The sequence below is a fragment of the Dromaius novaehollandiae genome, chromosome 8, assembly GCF_036370855.1.
Source record: "Dromaius novaehollandiae isolate bDroNov1 chromosome 8, bDroNov1.hap1, whole genome shotgun sequence".
Classification (NCBI taxonomy): domain Eukaryota; kingdom Metazoa; phylum Chordata; class Aves; order Casuariiformes; family Dromaiidae; genus Dromaius; species Dromaius novaehollandiae.
The window spans coordinates 11,290,289-11,311,012 of record NC_088105.1 but is presented as its reverse complement, the minus strand read 5'-3'; the positions used below and the strand labels follow the sequence as shown (position 1 = coordinate 11,311,012).

Below are 20,724 nucleotides of genomic sequence, written 5' to 3'. Positions count from 1 at the left end.
CTTCATCCAGTGCTCCAGCTGCTGCAGCGTGGCAGCTCTGCTTCCCAGTGCTGTGGTGTGAAACAGCCTGTGTTGCAAGGGATGAAGTGAGGCCACCTTGTCTGGCCCTCTTCTCCATTTTGGGCTCCTCTGGACTGCACACGCGAAAAAATATCCCCCGATACTGCCCTGAATGTGAAAGAAGGCACCAGCAAACTTGTGCTGTCATTGTTTTTCAAAGAGAAGGAAGAGGGTCATGTTAACTGCCTGGTGTATTGCCTTGTATTTCTCTTAAACCCAGCAAAACACCATTTGGATGATGCCTACCTCTAGTGCCAAGTGACACATCCCAGGTGAGGCTTTTCAGCAATGCGTCCTACAGTCACCCAATGGGCAGCATTGCTGTGAGGCTCACAGAGACAACCAGGCAGTGAAGAAACAGCAGAAAAAGATGGTTTTGTGTAGGAATGAGGGCAAGAAATTTGGGAGGGAGGACAATTCCCAGGTTTCCCTGATGGCTACAAAGGTTGATCCTGCTCAAAGTGTGACTCCAGAAAACCTAGTAGATGACGTCTCTCAGCAAGTGTCTGCAGAATCAGTGCTGGCGTCCTTTCAGTTCTGGTCAGAATTCATCAAAAAGTAGCCGAATTCATCAAAAAGTAGCCAAATTCATTGAAGTAGCCAATCCCTGTAAAAACCAAATCCCTTCTTTCCTACATTGGTCCGGGGTACTGCCTTGAGCAGGCTCATTCACAGACAATATTGCTGCAATTGCGACAGGAGCTGTATTCATGCAGGCCAATGTAGGATAAGTGTTTTGCCCCTTATACTGATGCCAAATAATATCCTCCCCAAGAAACATCCTGAAACATACAATGGAGTGAAACTTACTGTCTGAGGGATATGAATCTATCACAGTTATTTTTGTTGCTGCTCTTAAATTTTGTCTCTCTAGCAGGAAAGCAGCCCAGTTATTTAAAGTATTTTATTTTAAAGCAAGAAATTGGCACTAGCTGCTTCTTTTGTGCCAAATGTCAGTCTGAAGGGTATTAAAATAGGCAACTTCTATCTCTTCCCCTTAAACCAGGGGCTGATTAAGGAAATAATGACAGGGCCAAACTTCGGAAAGCGCTGTGTGATGACTAATCCTCATTGAGGACAAATATCCTATCCTTGATTCATCTCTTACTGATGTGAAAGGGATATTCATAACTTATAAACCCCATTTCCTCCCTCCACGAGCGCATACCTCCAAAAATTTGCTCCTGTTTCAAGCAGTGTCAGAGAGCGCTATCACGAGAAGAGAGAAAAATCATTTCAGTCAGCTCTTTTTATTCTGTGTGTTTGCTGACATGTATCCAGTTGGCTTTAAAGTCCCTTGACAGCAAAAGGGAAGAAGAATTTACAATTGCATTTTCCTATTCTATGAACTTCAGAACCTGCAAAGTCCAGAAGCAGATGCAGAACCTGAAATTGCTTTGAATTTCTTACTCCTGCTTTGCCCTTTCAGTCACATTTGGGATTATTCTCATCAGGTTTATTGTAGTTGTTAATGTATTGATGGGTCCCTGCTCTCCATGCTGAGAAAGTGTGAAGTGCAAAGTCCTGCTAGTCTAAGCATGGGAGGGAAATAGGTGTTTGTGTGTGGGTGGGTGCGTGTGAGAGAGAGAGTGCATGTGAGTTCGTGTATGGTTATTTAGTCTCTCCCACTACAGAAGCTTTTCTGGAATATAGATGTGCATGTTAGACTAGGAGAATTATGCATAAATGGCATAAAATGAGATATTAGCTAGTATTGTCTTTGCATTTTGTGCAAGTTTGACTAGTAATAAGAGAAGTAAAACTCTGCTAGGCTTCCAACTACTCATAAGAGCACATATATCAAACTGAACCGAATGTTCGCTGATAGACACAAAACCAAAATGTTTACAGCATTCAGAGCAATAGGAAAGCATACCTCATGCCAGTCCTGGAGTGCCTCTCACTTGTCAGTGCAAACTCTCCCCTCCCTTTGGCCTCTCACTTCTCCCTCTAAACCCCTCTCTTGCTCTCTGTCCTGTCCCTGTGCACTCCCCTCCTCTTCCTTATCCTCACCTTGAAGCACTCCTGTCCATGCCAAACCTTCCTCTCTGCCAGCACTGCTTGTCACGGTGTATCAGCCCTGGCCTCACATCCCGACCTCTCATGCCCCCTTGTTTGCACACCCCATATCCTCGTGTATCCTTCCTCTCTTCATTCCTTTTTATCTCCCCAGACACTTGTCTCTGGTCTTTCCATCGTTCTCCTACGTACCTCCTACTGTTGCTATAAAGCTCTTAGTAGTTATCCCTTGCCCATTACATAAGCAAATGCTTCACATAATTTCTGCGTTATCTTTCATTCCTGGGACTGCTGCATTTGTCTTGTTTCTAGGTACTGGGTTTTCTCTGGCATTGAAACATTATATCCTAGAACTGGAATTAAAGTATATTTTGCTGCTAGTCCGGAATGCTTTTCTCCTGCTGCACACCCCTCGGGCTTTGCAGAGGCTTGGCTTGTCCCTTGTATCGTGTGTCTCTCCCCCATTGGTGCTCCACACGTTTTGCTTGCTGGCAGGGTCTGGCTGAGTGAGACGGGAGCTGTGCCCCATTTCACAGGTTCTATTCTTGGGTGCGGAGCCGGTAGCTGCTTTGACAGGGTCACAGCTGTGCTTCCTTTTAGCGTTCTGATTAAAAAAATAGTGTGTAAATAAAGGTGTGTGTGTGTGTGTTGTATTCGCCTAGTAAAGTAAGTCATTTTGCTCTGTGCCTCCTCTTGGTTTTTCTGGAGAGCTGCATCTCTAATTTGAGACTGTGCAGTAAACTCAGCTGGGTCTTGGGGCAGTGTTTACACGAGAGGGAGGTGGCAAAGGAAGATGGGTTTAGTTACTGAAAAGAAAAGAACCTTCTTTGCAAAAAGGTACAAAAGAAAAGGCAGAACCTGCTGCTGGAGGGACTTAGCATACCAGGGTTGGCCGGGGATCTCAGCCATGGTGGGAATCACTTGTCTGGTGGCCCCATACCTCCCAGTGTGCAGCTCCACCTAGCCAGCAGATACTGAGGTTAGTGCTGGACACCAGTACCTCCCTGCTGCTCCTGGGGTGATTTACTTGTTATCCTGAGCTAACAAGAGGGAATTACCCTCAGACTAGAGGAGCAGCTCCTGCATCTGTAGATATACCACTGCCTTTCATCCTTTCATGTGCTGCATCCCCCAGGCAGCATCTAAAATGGGACAGGTCAGGAGCTGCTCGGCTTTGCATTTGTGGTGTAGTGCAGAGATAGCAGTTTTACCCTAAGAGAAACGTCTTCATGTTGCTCGGTCAGTACACGCAATCACCAGCTAAGAAGGGATGGGGGAAGGATGCATTTCATGTTGTGTTTGCTTATGCAAGAGAATTGGCCTCTCTGGGATTACCGATAATGAAAAGAGCAGGTAATGAGTACTCCCGAGGGGGTGGATCCCCTTTCCTTAAAAACAATGATTAAAGTATCTCACCCTCCTATAACCTCTCTTCCCCTTCCTCTACAGGCAAAACAAATCAGGCACATGGATTTCAGAATATTCTTTAAGGTGTCTGGTACCTCCATCCTCCATGGGATGAAGGTATCCCATTGGGAGGAGGAGGCTTTGAGGGCCTGAATCAGTAGGCAAGCACCAGTCCTGAATAAGGTACGGTTTAAGATGTCTTTGTTCCTTGGGACACAGGTTTGTAGGTAGCTCAGAAGGGATTTAAGAGGGCATTAGTGTGCAGAGCTAATTCAGAACTGAGCCATCAGGTATCTGGATAGAAAGACCAACTCTTTGAAGACCTTTGCCATGCCATATTTCTGTTTTAATTCCTTATGTTATAAGCGTCTGCAGTGTCCAGGTGCTACTGATTTTGTTAGATCAATAGCAGGAGCAGTTTGGACATGCCACACAGGTCGTTCAGTCTGATTCCTTCTTATTCAGGTGAAAGCATGGGCTCAGGTTCACTGTGACGTTCCCTCTGCATTAGCTGCTCGTTTGCTTGAGTCACCTTCACCTAAGGAGGCTGGAGCTGCTCCTCTGCCATATCAGATGTCTGACCAGCGATGATACCCTACTGAGTTGTGTCACTGCCTTGTGAAGTATTATTTACCGTTACTGTATAGAGACCGTGAGGACATAATAAACAGCCTGCGAACTCCTTGCCTTGTGCCTGAGTGTCTGAAAAAAGTGTGAATTGAGCAAGCTTTCCTTTATGGAGAGGAAAGTGGAAATTGAGGGCCAGGTGCCCAGGAGATGGAGGGAAGTCTTGAAAGAATTGAGGAGGAGGAAAAGGATTGAAGAAACTTGTGCCTTCTCAGACTATGCCCTCACCCCTCTGTATACTGGTTTGACTGGTGCAGACTTGCTCGATTAGGCAGCTGGGAAGGAACATGTTACCTCTGAGTTAACACTTTGTTCGGCTACATTAAAAAGGAAAAAAGAAAACCAAACACTTCCACCCCACCAGGAGCATGGCTGGGGGACGCCTGCCACCGAGCCAGGCGCATGGCCGGACCGCCTGCGCGTGCAGCCCGCCGCTCGGCAGCGAGCAGGAGGCACAGTGAGCGCTCAGGGAGCAAATGCTCCTTTATCAGCCCGGCACACAAAAAAAACGCCTGATCCTGTACCAAATCTAGCAGGTAGGTGATGCACAAGCAAGCACCGAGGAAAGGAGAGCAGCGTGGGATGGACTGAGTATGACCTGGCCACAATGAGCAACTAAATGCTTTCAGTTTTCAGTCTATAACGAGCAGCCTCATGCTCCAGCTAGTCATGAGCAGGCAGTTTTCATCAGGGTCTCAGCTTGATCAGTCCTGGCGGATAAACCGGGCTGGGAGAGACCAGCGGGAGCCGGCTGGCAAGGCAGAGTCACGAGCAGGGCTCGGAGCGAGAGCTGGCAGCCGACGCAGAGGCAAACAGGTTGCAAGCGGGAAAGGCAACGGTCAGACCGACGGCAGTGAAAATGCTTTGGGGGCCACGGCGGGTGTGGAGCAGAGCCGGAGAACAGGGCACAGCGCCGTGGCAGGTCACCGGGGCCGGGCCAGGGAGCAGCCGTGAGGCTGGCATGGAGCCGGGGAGCCTAGAGCTGCTCCGGTAAGAGCAGCATCAGCCTCGCCGGGGAGGCTGCAGCGGTGGGCAGTGACCAGGGTCCAGACGCAGCGAGGGAAGTCCCTCCTCTGTGCAGCCCCCCCCCCCCCCCCCCCCGGCCTGCACTGGATTGCGTCGTCCTTTAACAAGAACAATTAAATAAATCTGTTTTTCTTTGGGATTCACCACAGAGGACTTTCTGAGCCCCTCCTTTTTTTGTCTCTCTCTCTGTCTCATTTCTTGCCCTAATTCCCTTCCTTGCTTTTATTGGTTTTCCTTTTCATTTGCTGTTTCTTCCCCCTAAGCCTGACTCTGAGCCAAAATGATTTGCATGCATCCAAGGGAGGAATCTGCCATTAGCACCGCTCTGTCTCCCCTCTTAGATCAGATATATTTAGCCATCGCCTTTGTTTTTCTGCTGTTCAGTGACTTTAAAGAGCAGGTGCTGGGAACGGAAAGAGAAGATTAAAAATACCTGCTGTCAGATACCTCTCCCTACGCAGATGTGCTCCGGCACTGCACAAAGCAAGCACGTGAGCGGAGTGGATAACAGCTGCCCCTCGAAGAGCTCATTTGTGATTCTAATTTGTATTTGCAATAATCTCTTCCCGCACTGCTACAAATTTCCAGAGCAGCTCTTCGCTCCCGTGCCCCGTGTGAACGCAGCGCACTCTTTTCTCGGCAATCAATTAAACAGCCCAGGGATTTGGCAGAGGGCTGCCAAGGGGCAGAGGGCCGCCAAGGGACCGGCACAGCCGCGCGCGCGGGCCGGAGCGGCGCCATGATGGGGCCGGGGCGATGGAGCCAGCGAAGCCCCGGAGCGCCGGCGCGGGTCCTGTGGGAGCAGCCCACGTGGGCGGCTTGCGCGTCGCCGTGCCCTTTTCTGGGGAAAAACACAGATTATCCGGGAACCACTAATCCCCTGCTTTTCTCACGTACTCTGCGCGGTTGGCGGGGGCCTGGTTCTCCTCTCCTCCGGCTGGAAGGCCGTGCCGAGGCAGCAGTGCCGCGGTGCTGGCCAAGCCGGGCAGTTTGCAGCTCCCAGGCTCGTGCTGCTCCTCTCGCACGAGGCTGCAGCCGCAACCCAGCCCCAGCTGCGACGTGAGTCCTGCACAAAGCAGTGCAACCGTGAGCTGTGCATGCACCGGGAAGAGCATGGCCTGAACAAGCTGGGTCACTGCTATCTAGCAGCTTTGGGGAATTGTAAAACAGAAATAAGAGAGGCTGCCCATAAACAGCCATGCTGGGGAGCCAAAAAGTGGGAAGTGCGCTGATGCTTTTGTCCTCTAAAAAGCAGCATTTGGCTGGTGTCCCCATCCCGGCCTGGCAGGCACAGAGCAATGCCCTTGTGGTGCTCTGAGCAGCAGGAGTTGCCCGTCACCTCTGCTGCTTCCAACCACCTTAAAAGAAATGAGGTGTCAGACACCTAGGTAAGGCAGCGAGATCCCAGCAGCATGGCTCGCCCTGGCCCCCTCTCTCCTCCCCTGGTATGGGACAGCTCGCCCTCTCCTCCTTGCACGGCCTGGCTAGTCCCTGCCTCCATTTCCCCTCTGTTCCCACATCCTCCCCTTTCTATTCCATTCAAACCACACAGTTGAATAGTTCCTCTTCTTTCTCCCTGAGCTCCTCTGGCTTAGCTCCTGGTGCCCAACATCCACCCCTGGTTCACCGTAGCTTTTCTTCCTTCCTTCAGGACTTTTCAGGGAAAAACTCTCCAAAGCAAAACTCTATCTCGATGCATGCTGCACTAAAAGGCAGCTGGGCTGGTGTTTCTTCAGTACCGGTATGTTGCTGGTCCCTCCGTAAATCCCATCCTCCACCACCCTGCAATGAGGTAGGTGTTCAAGAGTGCAGGCAGAAGTACCTTAAGCTAAAATGATGTTACCAGAAATACTGCTCACAGGGCTTCGTAGTGCTTTTGGGGCGCATGTGTAAAGGTGCTGGGCCCCCTGTCCCCAGTCCCTCCTTCCTTCTCTGTTATCTATTTCATTTATATGGTCTGGATGACGGAAACTTTATTTTCTTACTTTTCAAGGCTGCTGGCACTTCCTAGCCTAGAAATAACAGAAGCGGTGTCTGGGGCTAAGAGGCTCTGTGCTTGGGTTTGTCTGGGTGACGTAGAGGGTAACCGATAGCTGGTTCCCCTGCGAATGACACTACCACACCGGCAAACACCAGCTGCAGATGCAGCTCTATCATTGCAGGTGCTTATGTGACCCATCCCTACACAATCCTTATGTCCCCTAGCCTGAGTGTCACCAGTGGATTGCCAGGACCTCCCTGGCGGGACCAAAACGCGCGGAGGACCATCTTTGCGATGCGAAACGCAGTGCTGGTCCCTGCAGGCAGGAGGTAGCTTGGTGCTGGAGAAGCCGGCACTCGCCGCAGGGCGGGCGCTGGGCCACGGCGTTGCGACGCAGGCTGCTTTGTGTGTTCCCAAACAATGACTGATAATGCAGGCGATGGGGCTGGAGCTGCAGGAGGCTGGTAAGCTCGATGACACAGGAAGCACGTAATTAAATTAGATATAGAACAGAATAAAGACATCTGAGTACATAGACGTAGTTGGACACAGGCCATTGCATAACCCTAATGAAGAGCTGTGTATCATAAAATGTTGCATCTACTGTATTGCCCACTGGAGAGCTGCCTACTTTTAAGCAAAGTATCTTCTTACTCGAAAGGGAGAGTAAAAAAGCTGCCCTAAGGTAGTGGAGCTGCCTGTCGGGTGTTTTGGCAGCACGGCTGTGTTTCACCAGCTGCTTCCCTCGCAGCACGTGGCTGCCGGCACAGCCGCCGTCGCAGGGGCTTTGGACGTGCAGCCAGGCGCCCGTGATCACTCGGTCTAGGTCAGGGGCGAGGGCTCAGGCTGCCCGCTGTGGGTTTTCCTCTTGGCTCAGCCTGCTCGAGGGGGCTCAAATGCTGGGGAAAGTCACCGGAGCAGCCTACGAATTTGCAGACCTGTAGGTGGGAAAACCTGCTGCTCATCTGCCCGTTGCTGCTCAGCCATGCTGTCAAGCGCAGCGTGTAAGCACCGCTTTACGGGGGGCGGGGGGGGAAGGATGCGGAGCAGTGTGCTGAGCGCAGGCACCAGCCGTGGCCCTTCGTCCGGAGGTGGCCGGGAGGCTGCTGACCCTCTCTGGGCAGAAACAGGGAGGGAGAGGCAGGTAATGGAGGAGAAGGGCTGCCTCCGCCCCAGAGCAGGCGGCTGCTCTTGTTGACTCACCAATATAGCACAGAGGTGAGTGCAAAGGGTATGTGTACATGGCTGGTGCCGAAATAGCAAAGTCTGAACCCATTCTTCGGTGCCAGGAGCCGGGGCCGTGTCAGCCCAGCACTCCTGCTACCGTAACTCGTGGCCCTCCGGCAGGTCGGGCCAACTGGGCTGAGGGTCAGCTAACGCGGCGGCGCTCTTCCAAACTGGCCCTGGCTCGAGCCCCTGCTGCCAAACGCGCCCCGCGCCGCCGGGACCCGCAGCCCTGCCTGACCGCTGCGCGGGCGAACGCAGCGCTGCAGCCCGCTCGCCCTCGGCTTCTCAGTCCCTTCTTCCCTTAGAGCTAAAGAAACGATCGCAGCTCTGATTGCAGTTTGAAGACCCAGGGAGGACACGAACATGGGCTTTTATCAGTATACCTGCTAACCAAAAAGCCTTAAACTTGTTTATTCAAGTGAAAAAATCCCAAGCTGTGGGGAAGGAGAGGTTGCTGTTGTTGTTAGACCCTGGGCAGGAGCTGACGAGGCGTGTTTGGTCATTATTGCCGTCGCAGCTTTTCTGGCTGACCACGAGCGAGACGCTTGAGTTGGTTTTTTCTAAGCACAGTGGTGGGAGAGAAAGACGCGTGTTCCCGCGGCAGCTCCGCGGGGCTGAGGTGCTTGCCGCCCCTCCGGACGTGCCAGCCGGACAGCCCTCCTGCTTCAGCTCCTGAAGGCAGCGCGAGGGCCGGCACCGGGGGCAGATTGCTCTGGGGCTGCGATGTCCCAGCGCGGCGCGGCACAGGATTTCCTGTGCCTGAGTAATGCTGGCAGCAGGCAGTGAGGGTAGGAGACGATTTCAGCCCATGAAAAATGTCGGTGCTGGCTGAGGAGTTTATAATAGCAAGGGCAGGCAGGAAGGAAGGAGATGAGGAGTGCAAAATCACAGATTTGCATTTGAAAGATGCGAAGCGGTGGGAGAGGGACCCTCTCCTCCCGGCCAGTGACGTCCCTCCTGGAGCCACCGTGGCCGCAGTGGGCTGGGGAGATCTGCGGGGTGGCTGCTCTCCCAGAGGCGCGTGCGTCCTTGCGGCCGCCCTGCCTGCCATTTCCAGCGCGTGCCCGGCCTTGGTGCAGGGGCAAGGCCGGCCGCGTGGCCCTCCGCACGCAGCGCGGGCCGCAGGGACCGCTGCCATGGGAAGTCTGGCAGCGCAATGAGGCTGCTTGAATTCCCTCTCTTCACCCTTCTGTCTTGTGGTTCTGTCCTTCTCCTCCACTTTCTGTCCTCTCCCTGCTTTTAGTGCCTATTTCTGTTCCTTCCTCCTTAGGTTCTGCTTAGGATCCAGCACTATCAGATGTTTTCCCTTGCTTTGCTTGGTCTTTCTTTGGTGCACTTCTCTCCTCCTCCTCTCACCGCAGCCATGGCAGAAAGCTGGCGGTGATGAAGTGCATCTCAATTGCGGCAGGGGCTCCCCTGCCCACAGGTCAGTCCTGCCGCCACGAGGCGTCAAACAGCGTTCCGGCTTTATTCCAGATGTGGCCTGGCAACGCGATTTGGGAAGCGTGGAAATAACGCACCCCTTTGCTCCACCCGCAGCGCAAGGCAGCCCCTGGGAGAGGTGTCACCCATGCCCCCGGGTGCCTCGTGCTGCGCTGGGCAGCACCCGCCGTCCCCCAGCCCCGCGGCTGCCTGGGGGGCCACAAAGCCGCCCGAACACGCGGGGCAACCGTGCGCCCCCACCGCAGCCACCCAGGGAAAAGCAGCGCCGCTGCTGCGCCAGCCTTTGCAGCGCGGGGAGCCTGGAAGTCATCAGCCATGGGGTTTGGCTGACTAATTGCTGTGCATTAGTGCGGCTCGTCCTTCTCGCCCTCCCCATCCGCATATCCGCCTCCCGGCGTCTGCTCGGCAGGCAGAGCGCGTCGCTAGGCGCGAGCCTGTTTTTTCCTGTTATCTGGGAAGCGGTTATGACTGTGATGCTCAAGGACGAGCCTGGGCCTCTCGACCCCCCCGCTCCTCCACGGCGCAGCAGAAACCTGCCGGAGCCGTTACCGCGCTGGGGTGCTGCCGGCGCAGCCCGTGGTTGGCTGGGGGCCGGAGCCGCGCTCGGCTGCCCCCCTCGCAGCCCTCCCACTTCCCCAGCGGTATAAAGCACGGCTCCGCGCCGGGCTCCCGGCCGCTGGCACACACCCGCGGGAGAGCAGCAGGTGCCGGCACCGGAGGAGCGGCTGATGCCTCGGTGCCCGGTGCCCAGCATGTGCCGCGGCTGGGCTGCGCTCCCCGCTGCCTGCCTGGAGAGGTAAGGCGCTTCGGCGCGCGGCGGCTTTCGGAAGCGGCGGGTTATCCGGGAAAGACACGGCAAACTTTGCGCTCACCGGCCCCGGTGAGCTGTTTTGGCTGAATTGGTTGTGCCCATGAGGAAGGAAGCGTAAAACGTGCGCGGGGAGCCGGGCTGGCTGGGGCTGCCCCGTGCACACGTGTGTCTGCAAGACAAGGCTTGCTCCACTGTCTCCATCGCTGCAGAGCTCGCTCCGGGCTGCCAGCGGGAGGACGGTGTTTGTCAACACGCTTGAAATATTAAGTGACATGTCACCCCTCCTTCCAAACATGGCTGCAAAGCCCCATGCTGCTGCCGTGACATTTAAGCACTTATTTTTGTACGAGTGCCTTGGGATGCCTGACCCGACAGAGCAGCAGCACCGCAAATAGCAGCAGGTCCGCGCGCTGCCTCCGGGGATGCCCCAGGGAGAGGAGCCGATTTAGCAGGCAGCTCGTGCCGTGCTGCCGCGGAGGCAGAGACGCGGCGGTGGCGGCACAGGCTCTCGCGGAGGGGCTCCAGCATGGAGGTGGCCCAGCAGTGGGGTGGAGGCACGCTGCCACCCGGCTCCCTGGCGCTCGAAGGCGTGGGGTACGTGCACGGGGCCACCGGGGCGAGAGGCCGCACCAGGCCGCGGGGCAGACGCGGTGGCGGACGCCTCTCGGCTGCTCGGGGACTCGAGAGGGAGGTGCTATCTACAGCACCTCAAAAAAAAAAAAAAGAAAACTCAGCAGGAGAGCATCAGCCCTGCTGAAGCGACGCCAAGGAGGAGACGCTCCCTGTGCTGCAGCCGAGCAGAAAGCGATCGGTTGGGGAGCAGAGTAGCGCTGCCGTGGGGAGGGAGGCGCGGGGGGACGGGAAGAGGAGCCAGCGTCGCCTGGCCGATGCTCCCGCGCCGGCTGGCGGGGAGGGAGGGGGCTCCAGCTGGGCACACGGCAGCTGCCCTGCTCCCTCCCCAGAGGAAAAAGCTCTCCGTGGTTTCCAAACGCAGGCGGTGACACCTGGGAAGGGATCGACACCGCTGAGAGTGGTTGCTGGGGAGCAGAAAAAGCAATTTGGCGCTCATTTATTTTATATCTCGGAAAGCCACCAAAGCGCGGGGCCCCAGCAGGGAGCCGGATGAGCGTTGCCCCGCTGCGCTGTGTCGGGGGCTGCAGCCCCTGCAAGCTGGCCCTGCCGGCGCGGGGTGGGCACCAACGCCTCCGAGCAGCGATCCTGCTGGGCTGGCTGAGTGCACGTCCCTCCGGCGGCCCCACCGACCCACCTCTCCCCTTCTTCCTTTCCAGAGCCAAGGATTTCAAGACCCGCTTGGGGATCCTGCTGCATAAACCGGAGCTGGGACACAGGATGGGGAGCTCCAGCAAGCTGCAGCTGGGCACCAAGCGGAGGTAAGCCGCGCTCTGCCGCGTCCTGGGCTCAGCCCCGGCGTGCCCGCGGCGGGGACGGGGCAGAGCAGCGGGATGGTCCCCGCGGGCCGCGCTGTCCCGGGGGGATGATCCTGCCCATCTGTGCACACAGCACATCTCGCCACCCCCAGGTCCCACCCAGCCGGCGGGGAGGGGGGCGGGCCGTCTCCCAGCTCCACCAGTTATAAAGCCAGACTGGGGAGCCGGGGCTCTTGCATTAGGCACACGAGCACAGCGCCTCAGCGATAGGCAAGAAACCCGGAGCCCTTACGCAGTCGCGGGTGTCTCACACACCTGGGAATGAGGTCAACGTTAAAAGCCAAATACTAAATATCGCCGCTGGAGGCAGGAATCCTCCTTGCAGAGGGAGGTCTGCTGAGCTCGTGCCAGGGGACAGGGGCTCCTCTGCCAGCCTGGTGCAGAAGAATAGCTGGCCATAGCCACACTATGGAACTGAGGTCTGGTGAGCCAGCGGGGAAGGCAAAAGAAAGGGAAAAAGAGAAAGGAAAGAGGCCCCACAGGTAAAGGACCCTGGGGGCCTCAGTTTGGTTCCCTACCCAGTGCTGCTACTTCTCTTCTCGCCCTGTCTCTCCATACACGGGACTGCTTTTAGCAAAGCCTTCCCATCCTTTGCCGCGGGGCAGGGGAAACGGTGCCTGTGGGAAAGCAAAGCTCACGTCCTTTTGTCTTTTCCAGGGACTCCTCAAAAGACGTGCTCGAATGGAGAGAATCCTTCGACCAGCTCCTGAAGAGTAAAAGTGAGTAGGATTTCATTTACTCTTGATCAGAGCACGTAGGGCAAATACAGTCTCAGTGAGTGGGGGTGACTGCAGGTCTGGAGTCAGAGTACAAGGAAATCTTGTCTCCTCCTCAAATCAGACATTTTAGAAATTAGGAGGAGGCCCCTTCCTGCTCTGGAGAGCGGTGCCCTGACAGGGCTGATAAACTGGGTTATTGCCGAGCTTGGTCAGACAGACCTGTGGCACCTTTACTCCTTTCCTCTGACTGGGTCCTTCCTCTGGGGCATGGGCACTGCCTCACCATTCAATGCCACTTCCTTGAGCCGAGAACATCTTTGGGGTGATCTTGAGCCGACTATATGTAGCAGTAGCGGAGCAGGGTTTCCTTCTCCCTCTGGCACAATGCAGAAAGCAGCAGCAACCTGACAAACTCTCCTTTGGGCCGTAAACATTATTAATTTTTGGATGACTCCATCATTTCTCAATCCTTCTGTTGCCTCTTTCTTGCAGCCGCCTGCTGCTTTTCCTACCGGTGCATAAGCAGCCCAAGCAGTCCCTGCCCCAAGCTTCCCTTTCTCCACACTCACAAAAAGGCAGTTTTATCTGCCAGTCAGTGTCTTCCACTGCACAGTAACACAACCAGTTTTACATGAATTTTTGTTCCTTGGAAGACTATGTTGCTGCCTTCTCTGTCTGACCCGTGCCGCCAGGGATGACTCTTATAGAGGGGGAAAGAATTCAGCTGCTTTACTGAGTTATATATATCCATCTTCCCATTCAAAATTTGCTATGTATATTGTGACACACAGGCTTTCCATAAGATATTGTTTCCCTCTCCCCCCTTCAGAGCATCCCTCCTGACCTAGAGAGGGAACCTCCTTCTGAGTCCCAGACATAATGCCTTCCTTACACGGGGCTTTACAGCAAGAACATAATGACAGGACTGCCAAATATTCATATAAAAGTTGTGGTCTACCTTAAAAGTCATTCCACAGCAACAGATAGTCCTTTCATACTGCTAGTTTGGGCTAGGCGTATTTTTTTCCAGCCTTTGTCATGTGCTGTGAAGGCTAGCAAGCATCTCCCACTTTGTGATTGAATAGATTCTCTGAGTCTGGAACCAAAATCATCGCTGCAAATACTCTCCCACACTCCTCAGCATCTTCCCTGTAGATCTCAGCCAAGAAGTAAAAATAAAGCCATTGTTGCTCAGTTCCTCCAGATGTACTAGTACCTAAATGGATTTCTCCTTAGGTAGAATTAGATCTTTTCCAAAGCTGTAAAGAATATACTCTGAAGACTCATTATAGAAAGGTCAGATAAATAAAACCAGATGAATACATGTCTGTGGGAAAGGATTTCATTGCAGTCTGGAGGCCAATTAGGAGAATCTCAGAGGGTGGAATTTGTCCAGCGGGAAAGGAAATCTGTAGATGTCATGGTCTGAACTCCCAGGGAGACGCCTGCTCAGCAGTGTCGCATCTGGCAGGCTTCCTCGCCTCCCAAGGAGACGAGCACTCCTTTCCTTTTGTCCCCTTCTGTCCCACTACCTGCATTTCCCTTTTTTTCCCAGATGGGGTGACTGCCTTCCACACCTTCCTGAAGACAGAGTTCAGCGAGGAGAACCTAGACTTTTGGCTGGCTTGTGAGGACTTCAAAAAGACCCGGTCAAAAACGAAGCTAGCCTCCAAGGCCAACAGGATCTTTGAGGAGTTTGTTCAAAGCGAGGCACCCAGAGAGGTGAGAAGGATTTCTGGCTCCCTGTTCTGTGGCTCTGACACTGAACAGAGGGGTGAAAGGAATAAAATATCCCAGCGGGCTTTATTAAAGTCCTTCCTCAACTCAATTTGTTCGTTCCCATTCACAAAAGCGTTTATTCGTAATCTCATGTCGTGTTCCAGATTGAAGGAATATAAGGACTGGAAGCATCTTTACTCTCATTTGGAGAAAGCTGTTTCCCTTTCCACATGGCAGGGAAGCTAATGACAGGTTAATGTTTATGGACCCTCCTTCCTTGCAGGTGAACATCGACCATGAAACCAGGGAGATCACCCGGAAGAACCTCTCGGGTGCCACCTCTGCTTGCTTCAACGAAGCTCAGGCAAAAACCCGCACCTTGATGGAGAAGGACTCCTACCCCAGGTTCCTGAAGTCCGCCTCCTACCAGGACATGACGAAGCAGACCAGCAGCCGCTGCATCAGCAAGCGGTCGCATACCTGACCCGAGCCAGCGCCCGTGGCAGGGGGACGAGCTATGGGACAAGGCAGAAGCACTGCAGCAGAGGCTGGAGACTGAGAGACGGTTTGTGAGGCCTGAGGGCCACGTGGTGGCCTTTCGGCTGAAGTCCTGGGACTTTATCAGGATCCCCAGGACCCCAAACGCTTCCGCTTCCCATCGAGTTGTTGCGAAGAGCGGTCCTCCCTCCCCACCACAAGCTTTCCCACTGCTGGGGTGGGGAACTGTGAATCGAGGCTGTCGGAGGAGGGACCTGGGCAGAAAGCGCTCACCTGCCAGCGTGTGCCCAGTGCCTCCGCCTGCAGCACCAGCGTGCAACGGGAGACCTGCACACCGCGGAGAAAGAAAGAAAGAAAGACGTCGGACTTCAGTTGCAAGTCCGGGGAGAAGAGACTGGCTTCCCCCAAGCACTGAACTGCACGTGACAGGAAAGCTTCAGCCCGCTCTCAGGACCCTGCCTCTGGCCTGCACAAACAACCGTAAGCTGCAGATCGTGCACAGGCATCTGCCATTCCCGCAGTGCCCAGAGCGACAGCCCAGACTTGCCTGCAGGGTTTTTCCTGTGAGGGAACTTGCAGAATAGAAGCCCAAAGACTATCTGGCGATTTCAGCCAGCGGGACCCTGCACCTGTCCTGTCTTGATCGTGAGATTCTTATTCTGCTGTTTTCTATGCATGCGCTGCATCAAAGCTTTATACCTTCTTCCAGTACAGCACGGGCATAGCATTGATATTTTTATCCCTTTCTTAAGCTATATGACCTTTAAATTGCAGCTAATCTTAGGTCACATGCATAACTTTTTATGACTATTGTTATTATTTATTGTTATTATTGTTACAAAATATATATTTATAGAAGTACACTACTCAAAGCACACACGAGTCCCTTGCTCTGAGGAGCTTGTAAGTTAAATTTACGTGTTGCAGCACTTAGCATGCCTTCCACGTTTTCTATATACAAACCTAAGAGAGTTAAATAGACAGACCTGTGATAGGACCATGGAGCAAAAGACATGAATCACAGTAGTGAGAGCTCTAGTCTGGCAGGGCTGCTGGTGGGGTCTAAGACAGAAGGTTTACCGTGAACTTGGAGGACTGTTGATGGCAGTAAAAGGACACTTTGCCGTCCGTGTTGTTTCCTTTCTCCCCTTAAATAGAGCTTTGTGGCTGGCATCTTGGCACGTAGACTACCAGCTTGTCCTAGACAGAGAATATTGATGAGAAACATGCACTTTGGTGAGTGATCCTATTGAAAACTTTTTTTTAAAACATGTTCTCCTTAAATATAGCTGTTTCCTCAAGCAGGCCTCCCGTACCAGGAAAGGAGTGCTGTAGGATAGTAGTTCAAGGAATGACACAGTTGGCTGTCCCTCCACATCAGGCTCGTGGAATTTATATTCTTCATAAACGATCTTATGGAGAAAATAGTTCCTTTTAATGTGACGTGGGAGAGAAAACCTGGAGCTTTCCCCCGGTTTAAAACTGGGCCTGGTGTTCCCTCAGCTGGTGAAGCCAGTCTGCAGCCATAGCACTTTAGAAGAAACGCGGTGAGCCATCCAAAAGCGAGAGCTGTGCGCTGGGAATTCAGTGGGAGGCGGGCAGAGCTTCTCTGTGGGGATGGCAGACCATTTCACAAACGGAGACCTGTGGTGCAAGCTCTTCAGAAACCCTGCTGGGCAGGTATTTACGGCTCCCAGAGCTCCCCTAGCTGGTCCGGACTCTGGGGCTGCAGCTACACCAGAAAGCCGTAGATCCATTTTGCAGCAACGGTGCTAGCAGCTGTGTCGGTAACTAGTGCAGAGCTGTCTCGGGTTTTCGGTGCTGGGTCAGGGAGTACGTGCCACGAGCACGGTTCCCTAGTGAGACGACAGCCTTGTGCGGCCGCACATGCCGCTGTTCATCCGTAGACCATCCCAAGACCAAACCTCGAGGTCCTCATTCTGCTGTTCCTCGTTGCTTGCCAAGGGAGCCTTCTTTTGGCCCCCTCCCAGCATTTGCCCGAGTCAGAGCCCAGGATAACTCTGGCATTTCATGGCTGTTTGAGCAGAGCAAGGGAGAGTCTCAAGAACCAGCATCGGGACACTGGTGGGAGTCCTCTTCTGCTTCCCCCATCCCGATTCTACCTCTGAGTCTCGGTGGGTTCCGGCTGCATTTGCAGGGAGATTTTAGCTGCTTTATTATTTATTATTTATTTTTACAACTGGAACCACCTTCATAGTGTTACTGAAGTGAACAACGCACAATGGTCCGTTTTCGTCACTAACATAATGTCATTATTATAAAATGTAAAGAGAAAAATACTGTGACGCCATGGTTTTTTTTGGTTGAAGGCTTGTAATTTATTTTTACATTCTACTTTTGGATTACTGTATTGCAAAGCATATAGTGTAAAGAAAGATGCTTGTGTTGCATGGTTTGCAGGGCATTTACAGTTGCTTTAAAAGTTACAATATCAGAAACAGAAAAAGAAGGGGAAGACTTTTGTAAGAGGAAAAGTTCTTCATGATATTTGGCTTATTAAAGAGACATGAACAGTTCACTGAAACAATGAAAGCAGAAGTTAAGTTTTGAATCTATTAATTGATGTTTAGTACTGTTTATATTGCTTGCCATTTTCTGAGCACTTTACAGGATTACAGTGCACAACATGTATTTAATTTCAGTAAGATACCATTGTCTGTTATGCACAGGAGGAATCGAGTTAGGGCTGCTGTTTGCAAAACCGAGTTTCCAATTACCGTCACAAATAATATTTGATTTAGCATCAGCTCTGCTGATCATCAGATTCTTTTCTAATGGGGAAAATACCTGGCGTTAGGGGGGATATTAGAAAACATTGTACCTCTATTGCAGCATTTGGTCTCCGTGAGGTCCAGATGGTCTCCCGCAGTGTGCTTGCAGGAGGCTTTGGGATCGCGGAGCAGCAGGGCCGGGGCGCGAGCCCTGGACACGGGCTGGGGAGCTGTGCCCGGAGGGGCTGCAGGACGTGCTGGAGCGGAGCACGGCTGACGTGCCCAAGCGCTGCTCGGAGACGCTGTACGGAGGGGATGTGAATGCGCTAAATAAAGACCAAATCAAACATGTTTTTAAGCTGTCATCCTGTTATTTATCGCTTGGTTTTGAAGCCAAGATCAACTGCCCTGCTTCAGCGGAGGAGAATGTAAGTGGACTGCAAGGAGGAGCTGGCATCAAAGGTAATGGTAATTCACGGGTCCTTAGATCCTGAGGCAATACTATTAGTCCAGGCCAGTCTCTGCCATTAAAAAGTCCTTTACAAGCAGCTGCTGCTATAACATCTCTTGTGGTGTTTCCAAAGCCTCACATCTCTTTTAATGCAGCCATACAGAGCCCAGGAATCATCACTCATTGTAAAAATACACGAACTCTTCTCATTTTCTGTTCCCTGCAGTCGCCATCTGCCTAATTTGAGAAAGACAGTTTAGATTTCCTGTCTTCTCTCTTGTTCATTATTTCATGGTGTGGCCTTGTATGACCAGTCGGATGGTCTAGAAGCACTGCAGTTTGCAGGCATACCTGTTTTTAGTGCATGTGAGAAAGAAGTAGCTAAATGAAAGTTATCCAGGAAATACTTAAATTATCCAGCAAGAAAGACTCGGTGAGATTAACAAAACAGTATTGAAGCAGATGAACACAAAATCACGTTCTGTATTTTTTTTTTTTTTTACTGAAGCTTCTAACTAAGAAAACCAATAGTTTGTCTGGCAGACCTTGAAGTTAATTTAAATCTGATTGTCCATAAAAGATATTTAAGTGGAGCAAACAAAAAAAAAAAAAAAAGAAAATGTAATTAGGATTTAGAATCTTTTTGAGAGATTGAGGACTTGAGATGTCCTTAGAAGGAAATGCGGGGCTGCGTTCGTCCTTGAGACACCATGCCTTGAAATGGATGGCCCTGGCTGGGTTTTAGCGCTCCGCACATTACAGCTAATACCGGAGCATCACATTTGCAGCACAGCTCTGTCTCACAAGCCTGACCAGCTTCCCAAGGGGAAAACTTGATGAATGAGCCCAGAAAAATCGTGCCCCGCCAGCGGGAGGGAGCAAGTACGCAGGGGCGACACATACTTGCTCCGGGGCCAGGTTTCCATGAGCCGGGTGCGTGTTGCGGTGGTGGTGGTGGGGTTGTGTTAATTCAGTGGAAAAACCCTCCCGTTTCCCTGCGCCCTGGGAGTCACTGGGCGCTGCCACGTGGCCCCCCCCGTGCCAGCCGATGGCGAGGGAGCAGCTGTATTTTTACTGTTTCCCACCCTGTGACTTTCTGTTTCAAGGCTGCGGCTGGAACAATGTGTTGGAAATGGTGCTGGACGCGCACGGCTCACCATCGCTCTCACCGCACCTGCAACCCAGTGCCGAGGCTGCCGCCCGGGGCTCCCGCTCTCTGCCTCTTGCGGGGACTCTAACCACCACCGCACTTCCATAACTGGTAAAAAATCAATAACAACATTCATGCTTTTAGATGCTGTCAGGGCCCTGGGTGCACCACAGACTCCCCAGTCCCCCCGTCAGTGCTGATGTCCAAGGCCAGTGCTGATATGGTGCAGCTGTAGCCAGGCACCAGCCTGCCGGGAAAAGAGCAGGATGAGAAACAGCTGGGGGAAACTTTGTCCAGGACCGCCTCCTTTGCTCAGAGCTGTATTTAAGCTCAGCTCATTGGCCTTGGTCCATGTTTGACCTATCTTGGCTAGGCTTGGGTGCCTTCAACAGACTTGTTCTGTGCCCCTGCTTGGTGAGGTCCTGTTGCCTTTAGCTCCTCTTCTGTGGCCTGCTTTTGCTGACAGATCTTTTTTTGTGCTGATGAGATTTGAATAGCAGCCCAAAAGGCTGGTAAATACAGATAAAAGTGTAAAGAAACTCCACTGTGAAGTGGACCTTGCTTGGTGGCTCCTGCATTTGCAGCTGCACCTGTGAGTGCTCAGTGTGTGTCCTTGTGTTGGTCCTTTTCCAGGGATTTGTTCCAGTGCTAAAAGTCAGATCTGGGGCCAAATGTATAAGCTTTGGGAGTTCCTGCTTGGTAATGTAATAAGGAAGCAAGTGTTAGGAGCACAAAGGAAAAAATGATCTTACTATTCAGGGGCTCTTTAAAACTTATTTGGACTTTGGCAGGCAGTTTTTGTTATATTTTTAGCTCAGAAGCCTCATGTACATTTGTGGCTGGTGGCCAGTACTTGGCTATTAGGCTATGTTATCTCAAGGGAAAGGCTGCAAAATGGGCGCAGGTCCATCAGTGCAGAGGAAAAGGAGGATTTGCAGCACTGCACATTTGGTTTTCCTGCTCATTATGTCTCTGCAGCTCAGCTCTGAGACCCTGGGTGCATGGCGGTAAATAAGGACTCCCTGTAGAAGTGCAAATACAGCAGGGACTGCAACAGCCTGGAGGCTACAGTGATGGTAGTAGTGGGGACCCCTGTGACTCTCATGCTTTAGAAAACATTTTAAGCTTTTCTATTCTTCAAAAACTACCCAGCACAGAGAATGAGAGTTTGAGCTTAGACTATTGTGTGTGACTCTGTGGAAAACAATTTGGTCCTATGTGCAGATGAGGGATGAGAGAGAGAAAGTGTTACAGTGAGTCCTTCTTTGCTGGTGGAAAGAGCAGAATACTTCTGTCACAGCCCTGCTGATTGCAAACGTGGTTTCTAACATCTGGCCCAGCTTTAGCAAATGGTGAAGAAACCCTCTCTGTTGTGGTGGATTATACTTCCCCAGTGTAGTCACAGG

The 20,724-nt window shown here is 52.5% G+C and overlaps 1 protein-coding gene across 3 annotated transcripts; it reads left to right on the top strand.

The window, feature by feature from the left end:
* The first annotated feature begins 10,047 nt into the window (after nt 1-10,047).
* RGS16 (regulator of G protein signaling 16) lies at nt 10,048-18,068 on the top strand. Of its 3 annotated transcripts, none has more exons than XM_026101112.2 (5): nt 10,048-10,586; nt 11,891-11,992; nt 12,707-12,768; nt 14,324-14,490; nt 14,771-18,068. In XM_026101112.2, the coding sequence occupies exons 1-5, from the start codon at nt 10,519-10,521 to the stop codon at nt 14,969-14,971; spliced, it is 600 nt and encodes a 199-aa protein (XP_025956897.2). In that variant the 5' UTR covers nt 10,048-10,518; the 3' UTR covers nt 14,972-18,068. The 3 variants fall into 3 exon arrangements, with proteins under 3 accessions (XP_025956897.2, XP_064371725.1, XP_025956898.1); XM_064515655.1 differs by lacking the exon at nt 10,048-10,586 and adding an exon at nt 10,617-11,195; XM_026101113.2 differs by lacking the exons at nt 10,048-10,586; nt 11,891-11,992 and adding an exon at nt 12,186-12,531.
* Nucleotides 18,069-20,724: the final 2,656 nt, after the last annotated feature.